General features: G+C 46.7%; 1 protein-coding gene across 1 annotated transcript in view; it reads right to left on the reverse strand.

Annotated features, from left to right (window-relative positions):
* atp2b2 (ATPase plasma membrane Ca2+ transporting 2) overlaps positions 1 to 25072 on the reverse strand; it is a 245556-nt gene that overhangs the window by 76345 nt on the left and 144139 nt on the right. The window contains exon 10 of the mRNA XM_052474241.1: positions 24700 to 24942. Coding sequence (XP_052330201.1) covers positions 24700 to 24942 — 243 coding nt within the window. The remainder of the gene's footprint in view (positions 1 to 24699; positions 24943 to 25072) is intronic.

The following is a 25072-nucleotide window of genomic DNA, read 5'->3' on the forward strand; positions in this document are numbered from 1 at the left end:
ATACAGTTGATATACTCCCTGGGTATAGAGTTGCTGGGTATACGGTTGATATACTGTGGGTATAGAGGTTGATGTTGTCCTATACTGTGGGTATACGGTTGATATACTGTGGGTTTACGGTTGATACACTGGGATGGTTGATATACTGTGGGTATCGGTTGATATACTGGGCATACGGTTGATATACTGTGGGTATACGGTTGATATACTGGGTATACGGTTGCTGGGATACGGTTGATACACTGGGTCTACGGTTGATATACTGTGGGTATACGGTTGATATACTGTGGGTATACGGTTGATATAGACGGTTGCTGGGATACGGTTGATATACTCCCACTATGGTTGATATACTGTGGGTATACGGTTGATATACTGTGAGGCTACGGTTGATATACTGTGGGTCCTATCTAGAGGCTGGGGTTGATATACTGCTGGGTATACGGTTGATATAGGCTGTGATACGGTTGATATCCTCCCAATAGAGGCTGGGTATACGGTTGATATACTAGAGGCTGGGATGTTGGTTCCGGTTGATAGGCTGGGATGTTGTCCTATAGAGGCTGGGATGTTGATAGAGGCTGGGTATACGGTTGATATACTGGGTATACGGTTGATACACTGGGTCCCTCTACGGTTGATAGCCTGGGTATATGGTTGATATACTAGGGCTACGGTTGATATACTGTGGTCCTACGGTTGATATACTGTGGGTATACGGTTGATAGAGGCTGTGATAGACGGTTGATCCTCCCACTGGGTATACGGGCTGATATACTGGGTATACGGTTGATCCTCCCACTAGAGGCTGGGATGTTGACCACGGCTGGGAGGGATCCTCGATAATCTTTCCTAGAGGCTGTGATGCTTCCTTCCCCTAGAGGCTGTGATGTTGTCCTCCGTTAGAGGCTGGGTGTTGCAGCCGATGAACCTCTCTGCAGACCGGACAATGTGTTGCAGTTTACCCTCGCAGACCCAAACCAGACGGTAATGGAGAAAGTGAGGATGGACTCAAATCGATTCATGAGTCAAACCGGATCAGGATTGACTGGGAGATGTAGTTTTTCCAGCTGCCACATGTAGTACATCGTCTGGTGAGCCTTCTGGGTCACCGCTGGGATGTTGTCCTCCCACTAGAGGCTGGGATGTCGTCCTCCCATTAGAGGCTGAGATGTTGTCCTCCCTCAAGAGGCTGGGATGTTGTCCTCCCTCTAGAGGCTGGGATGTTGTCCTCCCACTAGAGGCTGGGATGTTGTCCTCCCACTAGAGGCTGGAATGTTGTCCTCCCACTAGAGGCTGGGATATTGTCCTCCCACTAGAGCCTGGGATATTGTCCTCCCACTAGAGGCTGGGATGTTGTCCTCCCTCTAGAGGCTGGGATGTTGCCCTCCCACTAGATGCTGGGATGTTGTCCTCCCACTAGAGGCTGGGATGTTGTCCTCCCTCTAGAGGCTGGGATGTTGTCCTCCCACTAGAGGCTGGGATGTTGTCCTCCCACTAGAGGCTGTGATGTTGTCCTCCCACTAGAGGCTGGGATGTTGTCCTCCCAATAGAGACTGGGATGTTGTCCTCCCTCTAGAGGCAGGAATGTTGTCCTCCCACTAGAGTCTGGGATGTTGTCCTCCCACTAGAGGCTGGGATGTTGTCCTCCCTCTAGAGGCTGGGATGTTGTCCTCCCAATAGAGGCTGGGATGTTGTCCTCCCACTAGAGGCTGGGATATTGTCCTCCCTCTAGAGGCTGGGATGTTGTCCTCCCACTAGAGCCTGGGATGTTGTCCTCCCACTAGAGGCTGGGATGATGTCCTCCCAATAGAGGCTGGGATGTTGTCCTCCCACTAGAGGCTGGGATGTTGTCCTCCCTCTAGAGGCTGCGATGTTGTCCTCCCAATAGAGGCTGTGATGTTGTCCTCCCTCTAGAGGCTGCGATGTTGTCCTCCCACTAGAGGCTGCGATGTTGTCCTCCCAATAGAGGCTGGGATGTTGTCCTCCCTCTAGAGGCTGGGATGTTGTCCTACCAATAGAGGCTGGGATGTTGTCCTCCCACTAGAGGCTGTGATGTTGTCCTCCCACTAGAGGCTGTGATGTTGTCCTCCCAATAGAGGCTGTGATGTTGTCCTCCCACTAGAGGCTGGGATGTTGTCCTCCCACTAGAGCCTGGGATATTGTCCTCCCACTAGAGGCTGGGATATCGTCCTCCCTCTAGAGTCTGGGATGTTGTCCCCCCAATAGAGGCTGGGATGTTGTCCTCCCACTAGAGGCTGTGATGTTGTCCTCCCACTAGAGGCTGGGATGTTGTTCTCCCACTAGAGGCTGGGATGTTGTCCTCCCTCTAGAGGCTGGGATGTTGTCCTCCCTCTAGAGGCTGGGATGTTGTCCTCCCACTAGAGGCTGGGATGTTGTCCTCCCACTAGAGGCTGGGATGTTGTCCTCCCACTAGAGGCTGGGATGTTGTCCTCCCACTAGAGGCTGGGATGTTGTCCTCCCACTAGAGGCTGGGATGTTGTCCTCCCAATAGAGGCTGGGATGTTGTCCTCCCAATAGAGGCTGGGATGTTGTCCTCCCACTAGAGGCTGGGATGTTGTCCTCCCACTAGAGGCTGTGATGTTGTCCTCCCACTAGAGGCTGGGATGTTGTCCTCCCAATAGAGGCTGGGATGTTGGCCTCCCACTAGAGGCTGTGATGTTGTCCTCCCACTAGAGGCTGGGATGTTGTCCTCCCACTAGAGGCTGGGATGTTGTTCTCCCTCTAGAGGCTGGGATGTTGTCCTCCCACTAGAGGCTGGGATGTTGTACTCCCACTAGAGGCTGGGATATCGTCCTCCCACTAGAGTCTGGGATGGTGTCCCCCCAATAGAGGCTGGGATGTTGTCCTCCCACTAGAGGCTGGGATGTTGTTCTCCCACTAGAGGCTGGGATGTTGTCCTCCCTCTAGAGGCTGGATGTTGTTCTCCCACTAGAGGCTGGGATGTTGTCCTCCCACTAGAGGCTGGGATGTTGTCCTCCCTCTAGAGGCTGGGATGTTGTCCTCCCACTAGAGGCTGTGATGTTGTCCTCCCTCTAGAGGCTGGGATGTTGTCCTCCCTCTAGAGGCTGGGAAGTTGTCCTCCCATTAGAGGCTGGGATGTTGTCCTCCCAATAGAGGCTGGGATGTTGTCCTCCCACTAGAGGCTGGGATGTTGTCCTCCCACTAGATGCTGGGATGTTGTCCTCCCACTAGAGGCTGTGATGTTGTCCTCCCTCTAGAGGCTGTGATGTTGTCCTCCCTCTAGAGGCTGGGATGTTGTCCTCCCTCTAGAGGCTGGGAAGTTGTCCTCCCATTAGAGGCTGGGATGTTGTCCTCCCAATAGAGGCTGGGATGTTGTCCTCCCACTAGAGGCTGGGAAGTTGTCCTCCCTCTAGAGGCTGGGAAGTTGTCCTCCCATTAGAGGCTGGGATGTTGTCCTCCCAATAGAGGCTGGGATGTTGTCCTCCCACTAGAGGCTGGGAAGTTGTCCTCCCTCTAGAGGCTGGGAAGTTGTCCTCCCATTAGAGGCTGGGATGTTGTCCTCCCAATAGAGGCTGGGATGTTGTCCTCCCACTAGAGGCTGGGATGTTGTCCCCCCCACTAGAGGCTGGGATGTTGTCCTCCCACTAGAGGCTGGGATGTTGTCCTCCCACTAGAGGCTGGGATGTTGTCCTCCCACTAGAGGCTGGGATGTTGTCCTCCCACTAGAGGCTGGGATGTTGTCCTCCCCCTAGAGGCTGGGAAGTTGTACTCTCTTTAGAGGCTGGGATGTTGTCCCCCCACTAGAGGCTGGGATGTTGTCCCCCCACTAGAGGCTGGGATGTTGTCTTCCCCACTAGAGGCTGGGATGTTGTCCCCCCACTAGAGGCTGGGATGTTGTCCCCCCACTAGAGGCTGGGATGTTGTCCTCCCTCTAGAGGCTGGGATGTTGTCCTCCCACTAGAGGCTGGGATGTTGTCCCCCCCCACTAGAGGCTGGGATGTTGTCCCCCCCCACTAGAGGCTGGGATGTTGTCCTCCCACTAGAGGCTGGGATGTTGTCCTCCCCCACTAGAGGCTGGGAAGTTGTACTCTCTTTAGAGGTTGTGGCAAACGATGGTCCCCAGGAATTTGAATGATTCAGCCGTGCTAACATCTGAGCCATCCATCTTGAAGGGGACAGATGGTGGGGGTTCGTTTTCAGAAGTCAACCACCATTTCCACGGTTTTGTCTGTGTTGAGTTGCAGTTTATTGCGACTGCACCGGGCCACTAGCCCGGTCGACCTCTCTACGGCACACGGACTCATCACCATCGGCGAAGAGACCGACCAGAGTGGTGGGTCATCTGTGGTCCTTCTGTAGCTCAGTTGGTAGAGCATGGCGCTTGTAACGCCAGGGTAGTGGGTTCGATTCCCGGGACCACCCATACGTAGAATGTATGCACACATGACTGTAAGTCGCTTTGGATAAAAGCGTCTGCTAAATGGCATATATTTTATATTCATCTGGAAACTGGAGGAGTTTGACACAAAGCGTTGTTGGACAGTCATTGGCGTAGAGGTGTGAGCACGTATCCCTGCTGGTGCTGAGGGATACATTTGCCATCAACAAATTATTTGTCATAATGCTTCACCTCCACCACCACCACCCCCCCCCCCACCCCCTCCCCCACCACCCCAGTGACCATCCGCGCCAGAAAAAAATCGTCCCGTGGCAGAATCTAGTTGATAATCCCTGCTTTATGGGATATGGTTAGCCTTGTGGTCAGAGCGTTGGGAACAGTAACCAAAAAGTTGCTGGATCAAATCCCCCCGAGCTGAAGAGGTAAAAAATCTGTCTTTCTCCCCCCTGAACGAGGCAGTTTAACCCCACTGTTCCCCAGGTAGACCGTCATTGTAAATAAGAACCGGTTCTTTAACCCGACTTGCCTAGTTAAAGTTCAGTCCTTCAGGGGTGCCTGTTGTAGGGTGTCAGGGGAACTCAAACCTAGTGACAGAGGTCATTCCACCGTACACTACATTGTCACGGTAATAGTAACAGTTTGTGGCGTATGGTTGAAGTGTAAATTTCAGTCCTCGGCTGACCCCCTACCTCGACTTTTTACTCTTATTGCAGGAGAAGCGGAGCTAAAATTGGTGTGGAGAAGAGAGGAGCTGGCCAGAGCTGGTCTGGGTGTGTCGGGGTAACAGCTGTCCTCTCTCTGGTCTCTCCATGGTCGCTGGAGCGGTGCTAAGGCGTCCTGTGGGTAGCAACATATGTCGAGGGGGGAGCTGGCACACTCCATTTCCTCTTAGACCTGGGTGGTGGAGGGTGAGTTTTTCACAGCTACATCTGCTCTCCTCTCTACCCTTCGTCCCTCCCACGGGTGCCACTCTCTCCTCTCTACCCCTCTCTTCCCCTTCCTAGGTGTCTCTCTCTCTCTCTCTCTTCTCTTTCCCCCTCTTCCCTCTCCTAGGTGTCTCTCTCTCTCTCTCTTCTCTTTCCCCCTCTTCCCTCTCCTAGGTGTCTCTCTCTCTCCTCTACCCCTCTTCCCTCTCCTAGGTGTCTCTCTCTCTTCTCTTTCCCCCTCTTCCCTCTCCTAGGTCTCTCTCTCTCTCTTCTCTTTCCCCCTCTTCCCTCTCCTAGGTGTCTCTCTCTCTCCTCTCTCCTCCTCTTCCCTCTCCTAGGTGTCTCTCTCTCTCCTCTACCCCTCTTCCCTCTCGTAGGTCTCTTTCTTTCTCCTCTCTACTTTCTCTTCTATATCTGCTTTTTAGTCTCTACCGTTCCTCCCTCTCCATAGACACCACTCTCTCCTTTCTCTCCCTCTCCCTCCCCTGTGCTCTCTTCTCTCCTCTCTGTCCCTCTTCTGGACTTCCTTCTCTCTCTCCCTCTCCTGGGCTCCCTTCTCTCTCATCTCTCCCTCTGTAGGGGAATCTATGGACAGAGGACAGACTGGGACACTGTGATGCTAGCTGTAGTATTGTACTGCAGTAAAACCAGGGATACGGACAGGGGTCAGACTGGGAGACCTTGAGGTGATAGGACAGGGGTCAAACTGGGAGACCATGAGGTGATAGGACAGGGGTCAGACTGGGGTCAGACTGGGAGACCATGAGGTGATAGGACAGGGGTCAAACTGGGAGACCCTGAGGTGATAGGACAGGGGTCAGACTGAGAGACCATGAGGCGATAGGACAGGGGTCAGACTGGGAGACCCTGAGGTGATAGGACAGGGGTCAGACTGAGAGACCATGAGGCGATAGGACAGGGGTCAGACTGGAAGACCATGAGGTGATAGGACAGGGGTCAGACTGAGAGACCATGAGGCGATAGGACAGGGGTCAGACTGGGAGACCCTGAGGTGATAGGACAGGGGTCAGACTGAGAGACCATGAGGCGATAGGACAGGGGTCAGACTGGGAGACCATGAGGTCACTGACAGTCACTCAATTAGCCATGTCAGCTAACACGTTGTAGATTGGTAGTTAGTCATGCGGGCCAGCTATCTAAAATTGTAGTAACCATCATCAAATTACTAACCTGGGGGGCCCCAATTGATTTTGTCAGTCACTCTGACTCAGATATCATATTCTAAAACTTACTCTAAAACTAAAACATTTACCAGCAGCATACCACCCTGCATCCCACTGCTGGCTTGCTTCTGAAGCTAAGCAGGGTTGTCCCTGGTTGGTCCCTGGATGGGAGACCAGATGCTGCTGGCTTGCTGCTGAAGCTAAGCAGGGTTGGTACTGGTTGGTCCCTGGATGGGAGACCAGATGCTGCTGGAAGTGGTGTTGGAGGGCCAGTAGGGGCCAGTCTTTCATCTGGTCTTAAGGAGCTCCGGTCTCCCGAGTGGAGCAGCGGTCTAAGGCAGTGCATTACAGACCCGAGTTTCATCCTAGGCTATGTCGCAGCCGGCCGTGACCGGAGAGACCCATGAAGTGTGGCACAATTGTCCCAGCGTTGTCCGGGTTAGGGGACTGTTTGGGCGACCAGGATTTCCATGTCCCGTCGTGCTCGAGCAACTCCTTGTGGATGGGCGAGCGTGTGCAGGCTGACATCGGTCTCCAGCTGGACGGTGTGTTTTGGCTTCCGGGTTAAGCGAGCAGTGAGTCAAGAAGCGCATGGCTTGGCAGGGTCATGTTTTGGAGGAAGCATGGCTCTCGACCTTCGCTTCTCCCGAATCTGTAGGGGAGTTGCAGCGATGGGACAAGACTGTAACTACCAATTGGATGTCATGAACAAGGAGATCCGAGTGCCCCAGGGCATCGAAGGGGACATTGCTGTACATACAGTCTTTTGGATGGGACGTTAAACAGACCTCCTACCCCTATCATTAGCTAGCTATAACAAAGGGAAGTGACAAGCCTCCTTATCCTACTATTAGCTAGCTATAACAAAGACAAGCCTCCTTATCCTACTATTAGCTAGCTATAACAAAGACAAGCCATCTTATCCTACCATTAGCTAGCTATAACAAGGACAAGCCTTATCCTATCATTAGCTAGCTATAACAAAGACAAGCCTTATCCTATCATTAGCTAGCTATAACAAGGACAAGCCTTATCCTATAATTAGCTAGCTATAACAAAGACAAGCCTCCTTATCCTACCATTAGCTAGCTATAACAAAGACAAGCCCCCTTATCCTACCATTAGCTAGCTATAACAAAGACAAGCCTTATCCTATCATTAGCTAGCTATAACAAGGACAAGCCTTATCGTATCATTAGCTAGCTATAACAAAGACAAGCCTCCTTATCCTATCATTAGCTAGCTATAACAAAGACAAGCCTTATCCTATCATTAGCTAGCTATAACATTTACATTTACATTTAAGTCATTTAGCAGACGCTCTTATCCAGAGCGACTTACAAGACAAGCCTCCTTATCCTATAATTAGCCAGCTATAACAAAGACAAGCCTTATCCTATCATTAGCTAGCTATAACAAAGACAAGCCTTATCCTATCATTAGCTAGCTATAACAAAGACAAGCCTCCTTATCCTATAACAAAGACAAGCCTTATCCTATCATTAGCTAGCTATAACAAAGACAAGCCTTATCCTATCATTAGCTAGCTATAACAAAGACAAGCCTCCTTATCCTATCATTAGCTAGCTATAACAAAGACAAGCCTCCTTATCCTATCATTAGCTAGCTATAACAAAGACAAGCCTTATCCTATCATTAGCTAGCTATAACAAAGACAAGCCTCCTTATCCTACCATTAGCTAGCTATAATAAAGACAAGCCTCCTTATCCTATAGTTAGCTAGCTATAACAAAGACATGCTGCCTCATCCCACCATTAGCTAGCTATAACAAAGACAGGCCTCCTTATCCTACCATTAGCTACCTATAACAAAGACAAGCCTCCTTATCCTACCATTAGCTAGCTATAACAAAGACAAGCTTCCTTATGAAATCATTAGATAGCTATAACAAAGACAAGCCTCCCTATCCTACCATTAGCTAGCTATAACAAAGACAAGTCTCCTTATCCTATAGTGAGCTAGCTATAACAAAGACATGCTGCCTTATCCTATCATTAGCTACCTATAACAAAGACAAGCCTCCTTATCCTATCATTAGCTAGCTATTACAAGGACAAGCCTCCTTATCCTATCATTAGCTAGCTATAACAAGGACAAGCTACATCTCAGTCCTCCAGACTGTTCTGATCTCTACTTCTGTATAGCCTCACTGTCTGTGTGTGTGTGTGTGTGTGTGTGTGTGTGTGTGTGTGTGTGTGTGTGTGTGTGTGTGTGTGTGTGTGTGTGTGTGTGTGTGTGTGTGTGTGTGTGTGTGTGTGTGTGTGTGTGTGTGATGTGAATGTGTAATGTCATTCTAATGTGAATAGGGAGCTTCTGGTTGTGTCGTCTCCAGCCATTATCAGCAGTACTGTCTATCAGTGAGAAGCCGCTGTCAAAGATGACACAATCCTCTGCATTGTGATGAAACAGTCTTTCTCTATGCCCTCGTCTGTCTGTCTCTAAAGAACCATTCTTCACCTTTAAAAGCCTTCGTCAATCATAGTGCCCGAGCTGCTGTGCTCATTCTAGAACCCATTTGAAATGTGGGTTCTTTACTGTGTCTTTAATTAGGCTACACTAACTGTGGACTTCCAAGTCCCTCTTCCTCACTTCTTTGCTTGAAACAAGCATGCAGGCTCCGGTTGACAGCTAGATACACACAGACAGACAGACAGACAGACAGACAGACAGACAGACAGACAGACAGACAGACAGACAGACAGACAGACAGACAGACAGGTAGGCAGACAGGTAGGCAGACAGGTAGGCAGGCAGGTAGACAGGTAGACAGACAAGCAGGCAGGCAGGCAGGTAGACAGGCAGGCAGACAGGCAGACATGCAGGCAGACAGGCAGATAGACAGGCAGGCAGGCAGGCAGGTAGACAGGCAGGAAGGCAGGTAGACAGACAGGCAGGCTACCTTCAATCTCAGAAATAAAGGTTATGGGCAGGAAACATTACTGTTCCCTGGGGTACAAACTAACAAACTAATAAAGCTATACCATGGTGCTGCCCCTAGAGGGTGCTGTTGAGGCTACAGTAGACCACTGCATAATAGTGTGTTTTAATCAGTTATTTGGTGACGTGACTATATTTAGTATCATTTTGATGACATTCACTGAGGAGGATGTTCCTCCACTTCCTCCCCTGATAGAAATGTACCTGGCTAAAATGTACCTGGTTAAATGTACCTGGTTAAATGTACCTGGCTAAAATGTACCTGGCTAAAATGTACCTGGCTAAAATGTACCTGGTTAAATGTACCTGGTTAAATGTACCTGGCTAAAATGTACCTGGCTAAAATGTACCTGGCTAAAATGTACCTGGCTAAAATGTACCTGGCTAAAATGTACCTGGCTAAAATGTACCTGGTTAAATGTACCTGGTTAAAGTGTACCTGGCTAAAATGTACCTGGTTAAATGTACCTGGTTAAAGTGTACCTGGCTAAAATGTACCTGGTTAAATGTACCTGGTTCCTGTTAGAACTCTAGGGGCAGTATTTCATTTTTGGATAAAAAGACGTGCCCGTTTTTAGCGCGATATTTTGTCACGAAAAGATGCTCGACTATGCTTGGAATTGATAGTTTTGGAAAGAAGACACTCTGACGTTTCCAGAACTGCAAAGATTTTCACTGTGAGTGCCATAGAACAATATCTACAGGCAAAACCAAGATGTTTGAGTCACCAGGAAATCAACAGGATTTCTGAAGGCACGTTTTCCAAGATCTCCTTATATGGCTGTGAATGGCACAGGAATCAACGGACACTTCCTATCGTTTCCCCCAGGTGTCTGCAGCATTGTGACGTATTTGTAGGCATATCATTGGAAGATTGGCCATAAGAGCCTACAATTACCATGTGTCCCGCATGGTGTCTGCGTGGAAGTTGGTGCGCAAAAGTCAGGTCCCAGTATTTTTCCATCCGAATCAGAGAAGAATGCACGTGTCTAGGACTGGCATTTCAATGAAGAGATATATGACCAAACACCTTGAGGATTGATTCAAACAACGTTTTCCATGTTTCAGTCGATATTATGGAGTTAATTCGGAAAAAAGTTCGACGTTTAGGTGACTGAATTTTCGGTTAGTTTCGGTAGCCAAATGCATAGTAACAAAACGGAACGTTGTGTCCTACACAAGCATCTTTCAGGAAAAACTGGACATCTGCTATGTAACTGAGAGTCTCCTCATTGAAACATCTGAAGTTCTTCAAAGGTAAATTATTTTATTTGATCCCTTTGCTGGTTTTTGTGAATGTTGCGTGCTAAATGCTAACGCTAAATGCTAAGCTAGCTATCACCACTCTTACACAAATTATTGATTTTCTCTGGTTCTAAAGCATATTTTGAAAATCTGAGACGACAGGATTGTTAAGAAAAGGATAAGCTTGAGGACAGGCATATTTATTTCATTTATTTTGCAATTTTCAGAAATCGCTAATGTTGCGTTATGGTAATGAGCTTGAGGCTGTAGTCACGATCCCGTATGCGGGATGGGGCGGCCTATGTACCTGGCTAAAATGTACCTGGCTAAAATGTACCTGGTTAAATGTACCTGGCTAAAATGTACCTGGCTAAAATGTACCTGGCTAAAATATACCTGGCTAAAATGTACCTGGTTAAATATACCTGGCTAAAATATACCTGGCTAAAATGTACCTGGTTAAATATACCTGGTTAATAAAATATACCTGGCTAAAATGTACCTGGTTAAATATACCTGGCTAAAATGTACCTGGCTAAAATGTACGTGGTTAAATGTACCTGGCTAAAATGTACCTGGTTAAAATGTACCTGGCTAAAATGTACCTGGTTAAAATGTACCTGGTTAAATGTACCTGGCTAAAATGTACCTGGCTAAAATGTACCTGGTTAAAATGTACCTGGCTAAAATGTACCTGGCTAAAATGTACCTGGTTAAATATACCTGGCTAAAATGTACCTGGTTAAATATACCTGGCTAGAATGCACCTGGCTAAAATGTACATGGCTAAAATGTACCTGGTTAAAATGTACCTGGCTAAAATGTACCTGGTTAAATGTACCTGGTTAAATGTACCTGGCTAAAATGTACCTGGCTAAAATGTACCTGGCTAAAATGTACCTGGTTAAATATACCTGGTTAAAATATACCTGGCTAAATATACCTGGCTAAAATATACCTGGTTAAAATGTACCTGGCTAAAATGTACCTGGCTAAAATGTACCTGGTTAAATATACCTGGTTAAAATATACCTGGCTAAATATACCTGGCTAAAATGTACCTGGTTAAAATGTACCTGGCTAAAATGTACCTGGCTAAAATGTACCTGGTTAAATATACCTGGTTAAAATATACCTGGCTAAATATACCTGGCTAAAATGTACCTGGCTAAAATGTACCTGGTTAAATATACCTGGCTAAAATGTACCTGGCTAAAATGTACCTGGTTAAATATACCTGGCTAAAATGTACCTGGTTAAATATACCTGGCTAGAATGCACCTGGCTAAAATGTACCTGGTTAAATGTACCTGGCTAAAATGTACCTGGCTAAAATATACCTGGCTAAAATATACCTGGTTAAAATATACCTGGCTAAATATACCTGGCTAAAATATACCTGGCTAAATATACCTGGCTAAAATATACCTGGCTAAATATACCTGGCTAAAATATACCTGGTTAAATATACCTGGTTAAATATACCTGGCTAAATATACCTGGCTAAATATACCTGGCTAAAATGTACCTGGTTAAAATGACGTAACACTTACGTATAACCTGTTATCCCGAGTTGAACTCAAATCAAAATCATCAAATCACATTTTAGTGGTCGATCTATCTAGCAGATGCTTTTCCGGGTTTGGCGAATTGCTTGTGTTCCTAGCTCCAACAGTGCAGTAATAATGGGACCTATATTTAATTTAACCTTTATTTAACCAGGAAGGGCTCATTGAGATTAAAATCTATTTTTTCATGAGCGCCCTGGCCAAGATAGGCAGCACCAAGTCATTACAAAAAATCATTACAGACAGACAACATGAAAAACTACAAGTAATCTAGTAAAAACCATAGAATTCACAAAATCATAAAACAGCTAATTAAAACCATTGACAGGTCAGGGAATCAGCCTCAACATCCTTCATCAGTGATTTAAAAACACCAACCGGGACAAGTTCTTCCAGTTTAAAAGTATTTTGTAAGGTACATAAAAGCCCTTTTACCAAATTCAGTTGGGACATTTGGAACAGTTAGCAGGATAAAGTCCAGCGAACGAAGAGACGACCCACCACATTTCTGAACAATAAAAATACCCAAATAAAAAGGTAGTAAACCCAAAATGGCTTTGTAAATAAAAGTATACCAGTGACTAAGCCTACGAGTGACTAGAGAAGGCCAGCCAACCCTGGTATACAAAGTGCAGTGCTGGGTAAGGGTTTTGCAGTTTAAAATATATCTCAAAGTGCCATGGGTGTCAATTGATCTCAAACACTGAGCGGAAGCATTCATATATAAAATATCCCCATAGTCTAGTAAAGGCTATAGACATTATGAGCAATATATGGATAACATATATGTAGTGTATCTGAAGAATACATGGATAGAATAGTATATATACAGCAATAGTTTTAAAAAAAAATGTATTTTATTTGTTAACCTTGACTAGAATATTGTGTATAAGATGCCTTTGGAAAGTATTCAGACCCCTTGACTTTTTCCACATTTTGTTATGTATGGCAACTGCACTGCCCTCAACCGCAGTGAGATGGTGGTGCGGTCTGCCCAACACATCACCGGAAGCACTACCGGCCCTCAAGGACATCAACCAAATCAAATCAAATCAAATTGTATTGATCACACACACATGGTTAGCAGATGTTATTGCGAGAGTAGTGAAATGCTTGTGCTTCTAGTTCCAACAGTGTAGCAATATCTAACAAGTAATCTAACAATTCCACAATATCCCAAAATGACTAAACAAAAAACAGGTTTGTTTAGACATTTTTGCAAATGTTTGAAGGTGAACCTTAGCCGCAGTCTAAGGTCCTGAGCGCTCTGGAGCAGGTTTTCATCAAGGATCTCTCCGTTCATCTTTGCCTCGATCCTGACTAGTCTCCCAGTCCCTGAAAAACATCCCCACAGCATGATGCTGCCACCACCATGCTTCACCGTAGGGATGGTGCCAGGTTTCCTCCAGATGTGACGCTTGTCATTCAGGCTAAAGAGTTCAATCTTGGTTTCATCAGACCAGAGAATCTTGTTTCTCATGGTCAGAGAGTCTTTAGGCGTCTTTTGGCAAACTCCAAGCGGGCTGTCATGTGCCTTTTACTGAGGAGTGGTTAGGCCAGGTGGTCAGCTCCAGGAAGAGTCTTGGTGGTTCCAAACTTCTTCAATTCCAGAAGGATGGAGGCTACTGTGCTCTTGGGAACCTTCAATGCTGCAGACAGTTTTTGGTACCCTTCCCCAGATCTGTGGGGAAGGGTACAATTCTGTCTCTGAGCTCTAGGGACAATTCCTTCGACCTCGTGGCTTGGTTTTTGCTCTGACATGCACTGTCAACTGTGGAACCTTATATAGACAGGTGTGTGCCTTTCCAAATCATGTCCAATCAATTGAATTTACCGCAAGGGGACTCCAGTCAAGTTCTATAATCATCAAGGATGATCAATGGAAACAGGATGCACCTGAGCTCCATTTCTAGTCTCATAGCAAAGTACTTATGAGTATGTATGTAAAGTATGTAGTATGAGTACTTCTGTAAATAAAGTATTTCTGTTTTTAAATTTGATAAATAATCTAACATTTCTACAAACCTGTTTTTGCATTGTCATTATGGGGTATTGTGTGTAGATTGATGTGGAATTTTGTTTATTTAATCCATTTTAGAATAAGGTAACAAAATGTGGAACATGTCAAGGGGTATGAATACTTTCCGAATGCACTGTACATATGAAATGGGTAAACATATTTAAAGTGACCCGAGTTCCATTATTAAAGTGACCAGTGTTCCATTATTAAAGTGACCAGTGTTCCATTATTAAAGTGACCAGTGTTCCATTATTAAAGTGACCAGTGTTCCATTATTAAAGTGACCAGTGTTCCATTATTAAAGTGACCAGTGTTCCATTATTAAAGTGACCAGTGTTCCATTATTAAAGTGACCAGTGTTCCATTATTAAAGTGACCAGTGTTCCATTATTAAAGTGACCTGTGTTCCATTATTAAAGTGACCTGTGTTCCATTATTAAAGTGACCAGTGTTCCATTATTAAAGTGACCAGTGTTCCATTATTAAAGTGACCTGTTTCATTATTAAAGTGACCAGTGTTCCATTATTAAAGTGACCAGTGTTCCATTATTAAAGTGACCAGTGTTCCATTATTAAAGTGACCAGTGTTCCATTATTAAAGTGACCAGTGTTCCATTATTAAAGTGACCAGTGTTCCATTATTAAAGTGACCAGTGTTCCATTATTAAAGTGACCAGTGTTCCATTATTAAAGTGACCAGTGTTCCATGATTAAAGTGACCAGTGTTCCATTATTAAAGTGACTAGTGTTCCATTATTGAAGTGACCAGTGTTCCATTATTAAAGTGACTAGTGTTCCATTATTGAAGTGACCAGTGTTCCATTACTTAAGTGACCAGTGTTCCATTACTTAAGTGACCAGTGTTCCATTATTATAGTGACCAGTGTTCCATTATTAAAGTGACCAGTGTTCCATTATTAAAGTGACCAGTGTTCCATTATTAAAGTGACCAGTGTTCCATTATTAAAGTGACCAGTGTTCCATTATTAAAGTGACCAGTGTTCCATTACTTAAGTGACCAGTGTTCCATTACTTAAGTGACCAGTGTTCCATGACATAGGGCATGGTAGAGTAACCGGGTAGTAGCTGACAAGTGGCAGTGACTAAAGTTTAGGGCACGGTCCTGATGGCCTTGAGATAGATGCTGTTTTTCCAGTCTCTCGGTCCCGGCTTTGATGCACCTGTACTGACCTCGCCTTCTGGATGATACCGGGGTGAACAGGCAGTGGCTCAGCTGGTTCTTGATTTGTGGTGGTACCCTAAAAAGGCAAATGTGTACCTTTACTATCTGCCCCCTATGGTATCCTATTGGCTCTTTTAAGGTATATGTGGCTCTTTCTATCGCTTTCCGTCCCTTCAGTGGGAAATTATGTACTGTACCTATAACTAAAGGTACAAATGACAAGTGTTTGTATCCCTTTAAGAACTAAACTTTCATTTCTGAGACACAGCAATTATATAAAGATACAAAATTAGTACTTCAATCAGCTGTGGTTCTCTTGATTTTTATTTGTGTCTGCTCTGACTTGCCGCGGAGAGAACGTGTGAAGGGAGAGTTTACAGTCCATATCACACCACTGGTGTTGGCCGACAACTTTAATGTATTATATAACTCCCTCTCCCTCCCTCCCTCCCTCCCTCCCTCCCTCCCTCCCTCCCTCTCCCTCCCTCCCTCCCTCCCTCCCTCCCTCCCTCCCTCCCTCCCTCTCTCCCTCTCTCTCTCCCTCCCTCCCTCCCTCTCCCTCCCTCCCTCCCTCCCTCCCTCTCTCCCTCCCCTCCCTCCCTCCCTCCCTCTCTCTCCCCTCCCTCCCTCCTCTCTCTCCCCTCCCTCCCTCCCTCCCTCTCTCCTTCAGTCCTCTCTCCAATTACAGATTATGTAAAATCTCTTGCCAAAACCATCCCTTTCTAATGAGATAAAGATGTCAGATTAACGTCCAATTTAAATTGATATTTAATTGGGTTGTCAACAAACACAAATCCAACTTGAAACAAAACCCTTTGGAAATACCCTATAGTTGATATGTGGTCGACAATATTTTGATGTCAGCTCCTTACGGTAAGCACTATCCCCAACACACCTAGCGTGAGATCTAGAACGAGTTTCACAAAAGCACAAGCTTCCTTTCTTCACCTGGGAAAATGGCCAGGAAGCAAAGGACCAGCTCGTGGGTTCTCTTCCCACTAGAAGACGACCAGCTCACCATAAATGGTGTACAATGTGTATGATAAGTATGTGTATGATAAGTATGTGTATGATAAGTATGTGTATGATAAGTATGTGTATGATAAGTATGTGTATGATAAGTATGTGTATGATAAGTATGTGTATGATAAGTATGTGTATGATAAGTATGTGTATGATAAGGGTAACGGTGTATTGTACTTATTTTCCACCATAATTTGCAAATAAATTCATTAAAATTCCTACAATCTGATTTCCTGGATTTTTTTTTTCTTCTCATTTTGTCTGTCATTATTGAGGTTTACCTATGATGAAAATTACAGGCCTCTCTCATCTTTTTAAGTGGGAGAACTTGCACAATTGGTGGCTGACTAAATACTTTTTTTTGCCCCACTGTGTGTGTGTGTGTGTGTGTGTGTGTGTGTGTGTGTGTGTGTGTGTGTGTGTGTGTGTGTGTGTGTGTGTGTGTGTGTGTGTGTGTGTGTGTGTGTGTGTGTGTGTGTGTGTGTGTGTGTGTGTGTGTGTGTGTGTGTGTGTGTGTGTGTGTGTGTGTGTGTGTGTGTGTGTGTGTGTGTGTGTGTGTGTGACCAATAACATTTGATTTGACGTTGAGTGTGTAATATACAGTGTCTATTTTGTATACAGCAGTGTCTAAGATCATTTCCCTGTTGGGTTGTAAAGTTCATCATATCCTATCCTACCGATGGCATTTTATCATTGACGCGTCGTCGTTCACGTAAGAGACCAACAAGAACATATTCATGACACATCTCTCTCCGGGGAATCAGCTGGTCTGCTCTCTCTTGATGTGACTCCCTCTGCTGCTTCTGACAGTCTGTCTGGTATGGATGTAGTGACAGCACTGAGACAGTCTGTCTGAATGTAGTGACAGCACTGAGACAGTCTGTCTGGTATGGATGTAGTGACAGCACTGAGACAGTCTGTCTGGTATGGATGTAGTGACAGCACTGAGACAGTCTGTCTGAATGTAGTGACAGCACTGAGACAGTCTGTCTGGTATGGATGTAGTGACAGCACTGAGATAGTCTGTCTGGATGTAGTGACAGCACTGAGACAGTCTGTCTGGTATGGATGTAGTGACAGCACTGAGACAGTCTGTCTGAATGTAGTGACAGCACTGAGACAGTCTGTCTGAATGTAGTGACAGCACTGAGACAGTCTGTCTGGTATGGATGTAGTGACAGCACTGAGACAGTCTGTCTGGTATGGATGTAGTGACAGCACTGAGACAGTCTGTCTGGTATGGATGTAGTGACAGCACTGAGACAGCCTGTCTGGTATGGATGTAGTGACAGCACTGAGACAGTCTGTATGGTATGGATGTAGTGACAGCACTGAGACAGTCTGTCTGGTATGGATGTAGTGACAGCACTGAGACAGTCTGTCTGAATGTAGTGACAGCACTGAGACAGTCTGTCTGGTATGGATGTAGTGACAGCACTGAGACAGTCTGTCTGGTATGGATGTAGTGACAGCACTGAGACAGTCTGTCTGAATGTAGTGACAGCACTGAGACAGTCTGTCTGAATGTAGTGACAGCACTGCACTGAGACAGTCTGTCTGAATGTAGTGACAGCACTGAGACAGTCTGTCTGGTATGGATGTAGTCACAGCACTGAGACAGTCTGTCTGAATGTAGTGACAGCACTGAGACAGTCTGTCTGAATGTAGTGACAGCACTGAGACAGTCTGTCTGGTATGGATGTAGTGACAGCACTGAGACAGTCTGCCTGGTATGGATGTAGTGACAGCACTGAGACAGCCTGTCTGGTATGGATGTAGTGACAGCACTGAGACAGTCTGTCTGAATGTAGTGACAGCACTGAGACAGTCTGTCTGAATGTAGTGACAGCACTGAGACAGTCTGTCTGAATGTAGTGACAGCACTGAGACAGTCTGTCTGGTATGGATGTAGTGACAGCACTGAGACAGTCTGCCTGGTATGGATGTAGTGACAGCACTGAGACAGCCTGTCTGGTATGGATGTAGTGACAGCACTGAGACAGCCTGTCTGGTATGGATGTAGTGACAGCACTGAGACAGCCTGTCTGGTATGGATGTAGTCACAGCACTGAGACAGCCTGTCTGGTATGGATGTAGTGACAGCACTGAGACAGTCTGTCTGAATGTAGTGACAGCACTGAGACAGTCTGTCTGGTATGGATGTAGTGACAGCACTGAGACAGTCTGTCTGGATGTAGTGACAGCACTGAGACAGTCTGTCTGGTATGGATGTAGTGACAGCACTGAGACAGTCTGTCTGAATGTAGTGACAGCACTGAGACAGTCTGTCTGGTATGGATGTAGTGACAGCACTGAGACAGTCTGTCTGGATGTAGTGACAGCACTGAGACAGTCTGTCTGGTATGGATGTAGTGACAGCACTGAGACAGTCTGTCTGGTATGGATGTAGTGACAGCACTGAGACAGTCTGTCTGGTATGGATGTAGTCAGAGCTCAATAGAGGACAACAGAGTTTCAGTATACCACCTAGAACAATACAGGACAACAAGAGTCTACATCCCAAATGCAATCCCATTCTCTATATAGTGCACTACTATAGACCAGAGCCCCATTCCCTATATAGTGCACTACTATAGACCAGAGTCCCATTCCCTATATAGTGCACTACTATAGACCAGGGCCCTATTCCCTATATAGTGCACTACTATAGACCAGGGACCTATTCCCTATGTAGACCAGAGCCCTATTCCCTATATAGTGCACTACTTTAGACCAGAGCCCTATTCCCTATATAGTGCACTACTTTAGACCAGAGCCCTATTCCCTATATAGTGCACTACTTTAGACCAGGCCCTATTCCCTATATAGTGCACTACTTTAGACCAGAGCCCTATTCCCTATTCAGTGCACTACTTTTAACCAGGGCTCATAATAAGGCTGATAAAAATGTAAGGCAACGTCCCACGATGAGAGGATGTTTTTTTCTGAGGAATACTTTACTGTATTTCTTTAATTATATATTATAATTATATAATAATTACCAGTATCTTGGTGGTGTAATTATAATTATATATATATTTTTAATTAGTTGAGATATTTGGGACGTGGGAAGGACGTACGTAATCTACTTATCAATCACCACTCACAACTTTCCTCCAGCTGATTTTGAAGGTATTTTAAGTCATATTGATGAGTCCCAACACACCAGGAATTACATAATATCCTATTATAAAGATGGTCTTCCTGTAGTGCTGGCTAGGTTGAGGGAAAGCAGACGCTTCTGGGGGATGGAATTGTATGAAAGGACATAACAGAACAGAGCAACAGAGGCCTCTTGGGGGATGGATATCTGGTTCCGGAGAAGCAAGGGCTTCTGGGGGATGCAGTTTCCACAGAACACAAGCGATGCCTCTGAGGGATGGAATACTCCTGTTGTTTGGGAAGCAGAGGCTTCTGGAGGGTGGAATCGGATTGAAGGAACAGAACAGAACAGAGGCCTATGGGGGATGGAGTCCTACTGGTGCTGAGCAGGCAGGGGGAAGCATAGACTTCTGGGGGATGGAGTCATTTTATGTGCGTACTGAACAATAGTTAGGTCCCTGCTGACTGATGCCTGTCGCCGTTCGTTGACTAGGAGGGAAAATAATACAGATATCAAAGCCTTCTCTGGCAGTCCAGGAAGACTAGAGCTGTTATGCAAGTTGAGATATTTATTTCACAGCTCAGAGAGACAGTTTGAATGGAGAGGACGCCACAGAGGGCTTGCAGTATGACGTTCTGAAGCTGAGGACGTCCTAAAACGTACACCATGCTAGCCGAGTTTTAAGATGCAAAGTTCAAAGGCCTAGTAGAACTGCAGCTTGGAGTTCTGAGGCTCCTAGATTATTTTTGGTATTTAACTAGGCAAGTCAGTTAAAAACAAATTCTTACTTTCAATGACAGCCTAGGAACAGTGGGTTAACTGCCTTGTTCAGGGGCAGAATGACAGATTTTTTACATTGTCAACTCGGGGATTTGATCTTGCATCCTTTCGGTTACTAGTCCAACACTCTAACCACTAGGCTACCTGCCGCCCCTCTAACCACTAGGCTACCTGCCTCCCCCTCTAACCACTAGGCTACCTGCCGCCCCTCTAACCACTAGGCTACCTGCCTCCCCCCTCTAACCACTAGGCTACCTGCCTCCCCTCTAACCACTAGGCCACCTGCCTCCCCCCTCTAACCACTAGGTTACCTGCCTCCCCCTATAACCACTAGGCCACCTGCCTCCCCCCTCTAACCACTAGGTTACCTGCCTCCCCCTCTAACCACTAGGCTACCTGCCTCCCCTCTAACCACTAGGCTACCTGCCTCCCCTCTAACCACTAGGCCACCTGCCTCCCCCCTCTAACCACTAGGTTACCTGCCTCCCCCTCTAACCACTAGGCTACCTGCCTCCCCTCTAACCACTAGGCTACCTGCCGCCCCTCTAACCACTAGGCCACCTGCCTCCCCCCTCTAACCACTAGGTTACCTGCCTCCCCCTCTAACCACTAGGCTACCTGCCTCCCCTCTAACCACTAGGCTACCTGCCTCCCCCTCTAACCACTAGGCTACCTGCCTCCCCTCTAACCACTAGGCTACCTGCCTCCCCTCTAACCACTAGGCTACCTGCCTCCCCTCTAACCACTAGGCTACCTGCCTCCCCCTCTAACCACTAGGCTACCTGCCTCCCCCCTCTAACCACTAGGCTACCTGCCGCCCCTCTAACCACTAGGCTACCTGCCTCCCCTCTAACCACTAGGCTACCTGCCTCCCCTCTAACCACTAGGCTACCTGCCTCCCCCTCTAACCACTAGGCTACCTGCCTCCCCCTCTAACCACTAGGCTACCTGCCGCCCCTCTAACCACTAGGCCACCTGCCTCCCCTCTAACCACTAGGCTACCTGCCGCCCCTCTAACCACTAGGCCACCTGCCTCCCCTCTAACCACTAGGCTACCTGCCTCCCCTCTAACCACTAGGCTACCTGCTCTAACCACTAGGCTACCTGCCTCCCCTCTAACCACTAGGCTACCTGCTCTAACCACTAGGCCACCTGCCTCCCCTCTAACCACTAGGCTACCTGCCGCCCCTCTAACCACTAGGCCACCTGCCTCCCCTCTAACCACTAGGCTACCTGCCGCCCCTCTAACCACTAGGCTACCTGCCTCCCCTCTAACCACTAGGTTACCTGCCTCCCCCTCTAACCACTAGGCTACCTGCCTCCCCTCTAACCACTAGGCTACCTGCCGCCCCTCTAACCACTAGGCCACCTGCCTCCCCTCTAACCACTAGGTTACCTGCCTCCCCCTCTAACCACTAGGCTACCTGCCTCCCCTCTAACCACTAGGCTACCTGCCGCCCCTCTAACCACTAGGCCACCTGCCTCCCCCTCTAACCACTAGGCTACCTGCCGCCCTCTAACCACTAGGCCACCTGCCTCCCCCTCTAACCACTAGGCTACCTGCCTCCCCTCTAACCACTAGGCTACCTGCCCCTCTAACCACTAGGCTACCTGCCTCCCCTCTAACCACTAGGCTACCTGCTCTAACCACTAGGCCACCTGCCTCCCCTCTAACCACTAGGCTACCTGCCGCCCCTCTAACCACTAGGCCACCTGCCTCCCCTCTAACCACTAGGCTACCTGCCGCCCCTCTAACCACTAGGCTACCTGCCTCCCCTCTAACCACTAGGTTACCTGCCTCCCCCTCTAACCACTAGGCTACCTGCCTCCCCTCTAACCACTAGGCTACCTGCCCCCCCTCTAACCACTAGGTTACCTGCCTCCCCCTCTAACCACTAGGCTACCTGCCTCCCCTCTAACCACTAGGTTACCTGCCTCCCCCTCTAACCACTAGGCTACCTGCCTCCCCTCTAACCACTAGGCTACCTGCCGCCCCTCTAACCACTAGGCCACCTGCCTCCCCCCTCTAACCACTAGGTTACCTGCCTCCCCCTCTAACCACTAGGCTACCTGCCTCCCCTCTAACCACTAGGTTACCTGCCTCCCCTCTAACCACTAGGCTACCTGCCTCCCCCTCTAACCACTAGGCTACCTGCCTCCCCTCTAACCACTAGGCTACCTGCCTCCCCCTCTAACCACTAGGCTACCTGCCGCCCCTCTAACCACTAGGCTACCTGCCTCCTCTAACCACTAGGCCACCTGCCTCCCCTCTAACCACTAGGCTACCTGCCTCCCCCTCTAACCACTAGGCTACCTGCCTCCCCCTCTAACCACTAGGCTACCTGCCGCCCCTCTAACCACTAGGCCACCTGCCGCCCCTCTAACCACTAGGCTGCCTGCCGCCACGCTAACCACTAGGCTACCTGCCTCCCCTCTAACCACTAGGCTACCTGCCTCCCCTCTAACCACTAGGCTACCTGCCGCCCCGCTAACCACTAGGCTACCTGCCTCCCCTCTAACCACTAGGCTACCTGCCTCCCCTCTAACCACTAGGCTACCTGCTGCCCCGCTAACCACTAGGCTACCTGCCTCCCTCCTCTAACCACTAGGCTACCTGCCTCCCCCCTCTAACCACTAGGCTACCTGCCTCCCCCTCTAACCACTAGGTGTAATATCTCAGTATGTAGTTGGTGTAATATCTCAGTATCTCAGTATGTAGTTGGTGTAATATCTCAGTATCTCAGTATGTAGTTGGTGTAATATCTCAGTGTGTTGTTGGTGTAATATCTCAGTATGTAGTTGGTGTAATATCTCAGTATCTCAGTATGTAGTTGGTGTAATATCTCAGTATGTAGTTGGTGTAATATCTCAGTATGTAAGTCGCTTTGGATAAAAGCGTCTGCTAAATGGCATATATTATTATTATTATTATTAGTTGGTGTAATATCTCAGTATCTCAGTATGTAGTTGGTGTAATATCTTAGTATGTAGTTGGTGTAATATCTCAGTGTGTTGTTGGTGTAATATCTCAGTATGTAGTTGGTGTAATATCTCAGTATCTCAGTATGTAGTTGGTGTAATATCTCAGTATCTCAGTATGTAGTTGGTGTAATATCTCAGTATGTAGTTGGTGTAATATCTCAGTATGTAGTTGGTGTAATATCTCAGTATCTCAGTATGTAGTTGGTGTAATATCTCAGTATCTCAGTATGTAGTTGGTGTAATATCTCAGTATGTTGTTGGTGTAATATCTCAGTATGTTGTTGGTGTAATATCTCAGTATCTCAGTATGTAGTTGGTGTAATATCTCAGTATGTAGTTGGTGTAATATCTCAGTATGTAGTTGGTGTAATATCTCAGTATCTCAATATGTAGTTGGTGTAATATCTCAGTATCTCAGTATGTAGTTGGTGTAATATCTCAGTATGTAGTTGGTGTAATATCTCAGTATGTAGTTGGTGTAATATCTCAGTATCTCAGTATCTCAGTATGTAGTTGGTGTAATATCTCAGTATGTAGTTGGTGTAATATCTCAGTATCTCAGTATGTAGTTGGTGTAATATCTCAGTATGTAGTTGGTGTAATATCTCAGTATGTAGTTGGTGTAATATCTCAGTATCTCAGTATGTAGTTGGTGTAATATCTCAGTATGTAGTTGGTGTAATATCTCAGTATCTCAGTATGTAGTTGGTGTAATATCTCAGTATCTCAGTATGTAGTTGGTGTAATATCTCAGTATGTAGTTGGTGTAATATCTCAGTATGTAGTTGGTGTAATATCTCAGTATCTCAGTATGTAGTTGGTGTAATTTCTCAGTATGTAGTTGGTGTAATATCTCAGTATCTCAGTATGTAGTTGGTGTAATTTCTCAGTATGTAGTTGGTGTAATATCTCAGTATGTAGTTGGTGTAATATCTCAGTATCTCAGTATGTAGTTGGTGTAATATCTCAGTATGTTGTTGGTGTAATATCTCACTCAGTATCTTACCAGTATCCTGTTAGTGTAGTATATAGCGTGGTAGGTTCTTACCAGTATCTTGGTGGTGTAGTATATAGCGTGGTAGGTTCTCACCAGTATCTTGGTGGTGTAGTATATAGCGTGGTAGGTTCTTGCCAGTATCTTGGTGGTGTAGTATATAGCGTGGTAGGTTCTTACCAGTATCTTGGTGGTGTAGTATATAGCGTGGTAGGTTTTCACCAGTATCTTGGTGGTGTAGTATATAGCGTGGTAGGTTCTTACCAGTATCTTGGTGGTGTAGTATATAGCGTGGTAGGTTCTTGCCAGTATCTTGGTGGTGTAGTATATAGCGTGGTAGGTTCTTACCAGTATCTTGGTGGTGTACGCGCTGTTGAGGGAGATGGCGTTGACAAGGATGTCCAGAGACTTAACAGACAGAAGTCCAGGCTCTGGTATCTCCTTGTAGTGGACATCCCCCACGTAGCACGCCACGGCAGTCATGCGGTTGGTGGTCAACGTGCCGGTCTTGTCGGAGCAGATGGCCGTGGCGTTACCCATCGTCTCACACGCATCCAGGTGGCGAACCAGGTTATTATCTTTCATCATTTTCTGAGGATGAAACCGTGTTGTTGGATGTTTCAGCCTTGTTTCAATTCAATATTAAATATTAATATTAAAATATTAAAATATTATTATTTTTATCCCATCAGAGGCAATTAAGGAAGGCACAGACAGCACT

The sequence above is a fragment of the Oncorhynchus keta genome, chromosome 21, assembly GCF_023373465.1.
Source record: "Oncorhynchus keta strain PuntledgeMale-10-30-2019 chromosome 21, Oket_V2, whole genome shotgun sequence".
NCBI classification, from domain to species: Eukaryota; Metazoa; Chordata; class Actinopteri; order Salmoniformes; family Salmonidae; genus Oncorhynchus; species Oncorhynchus keta.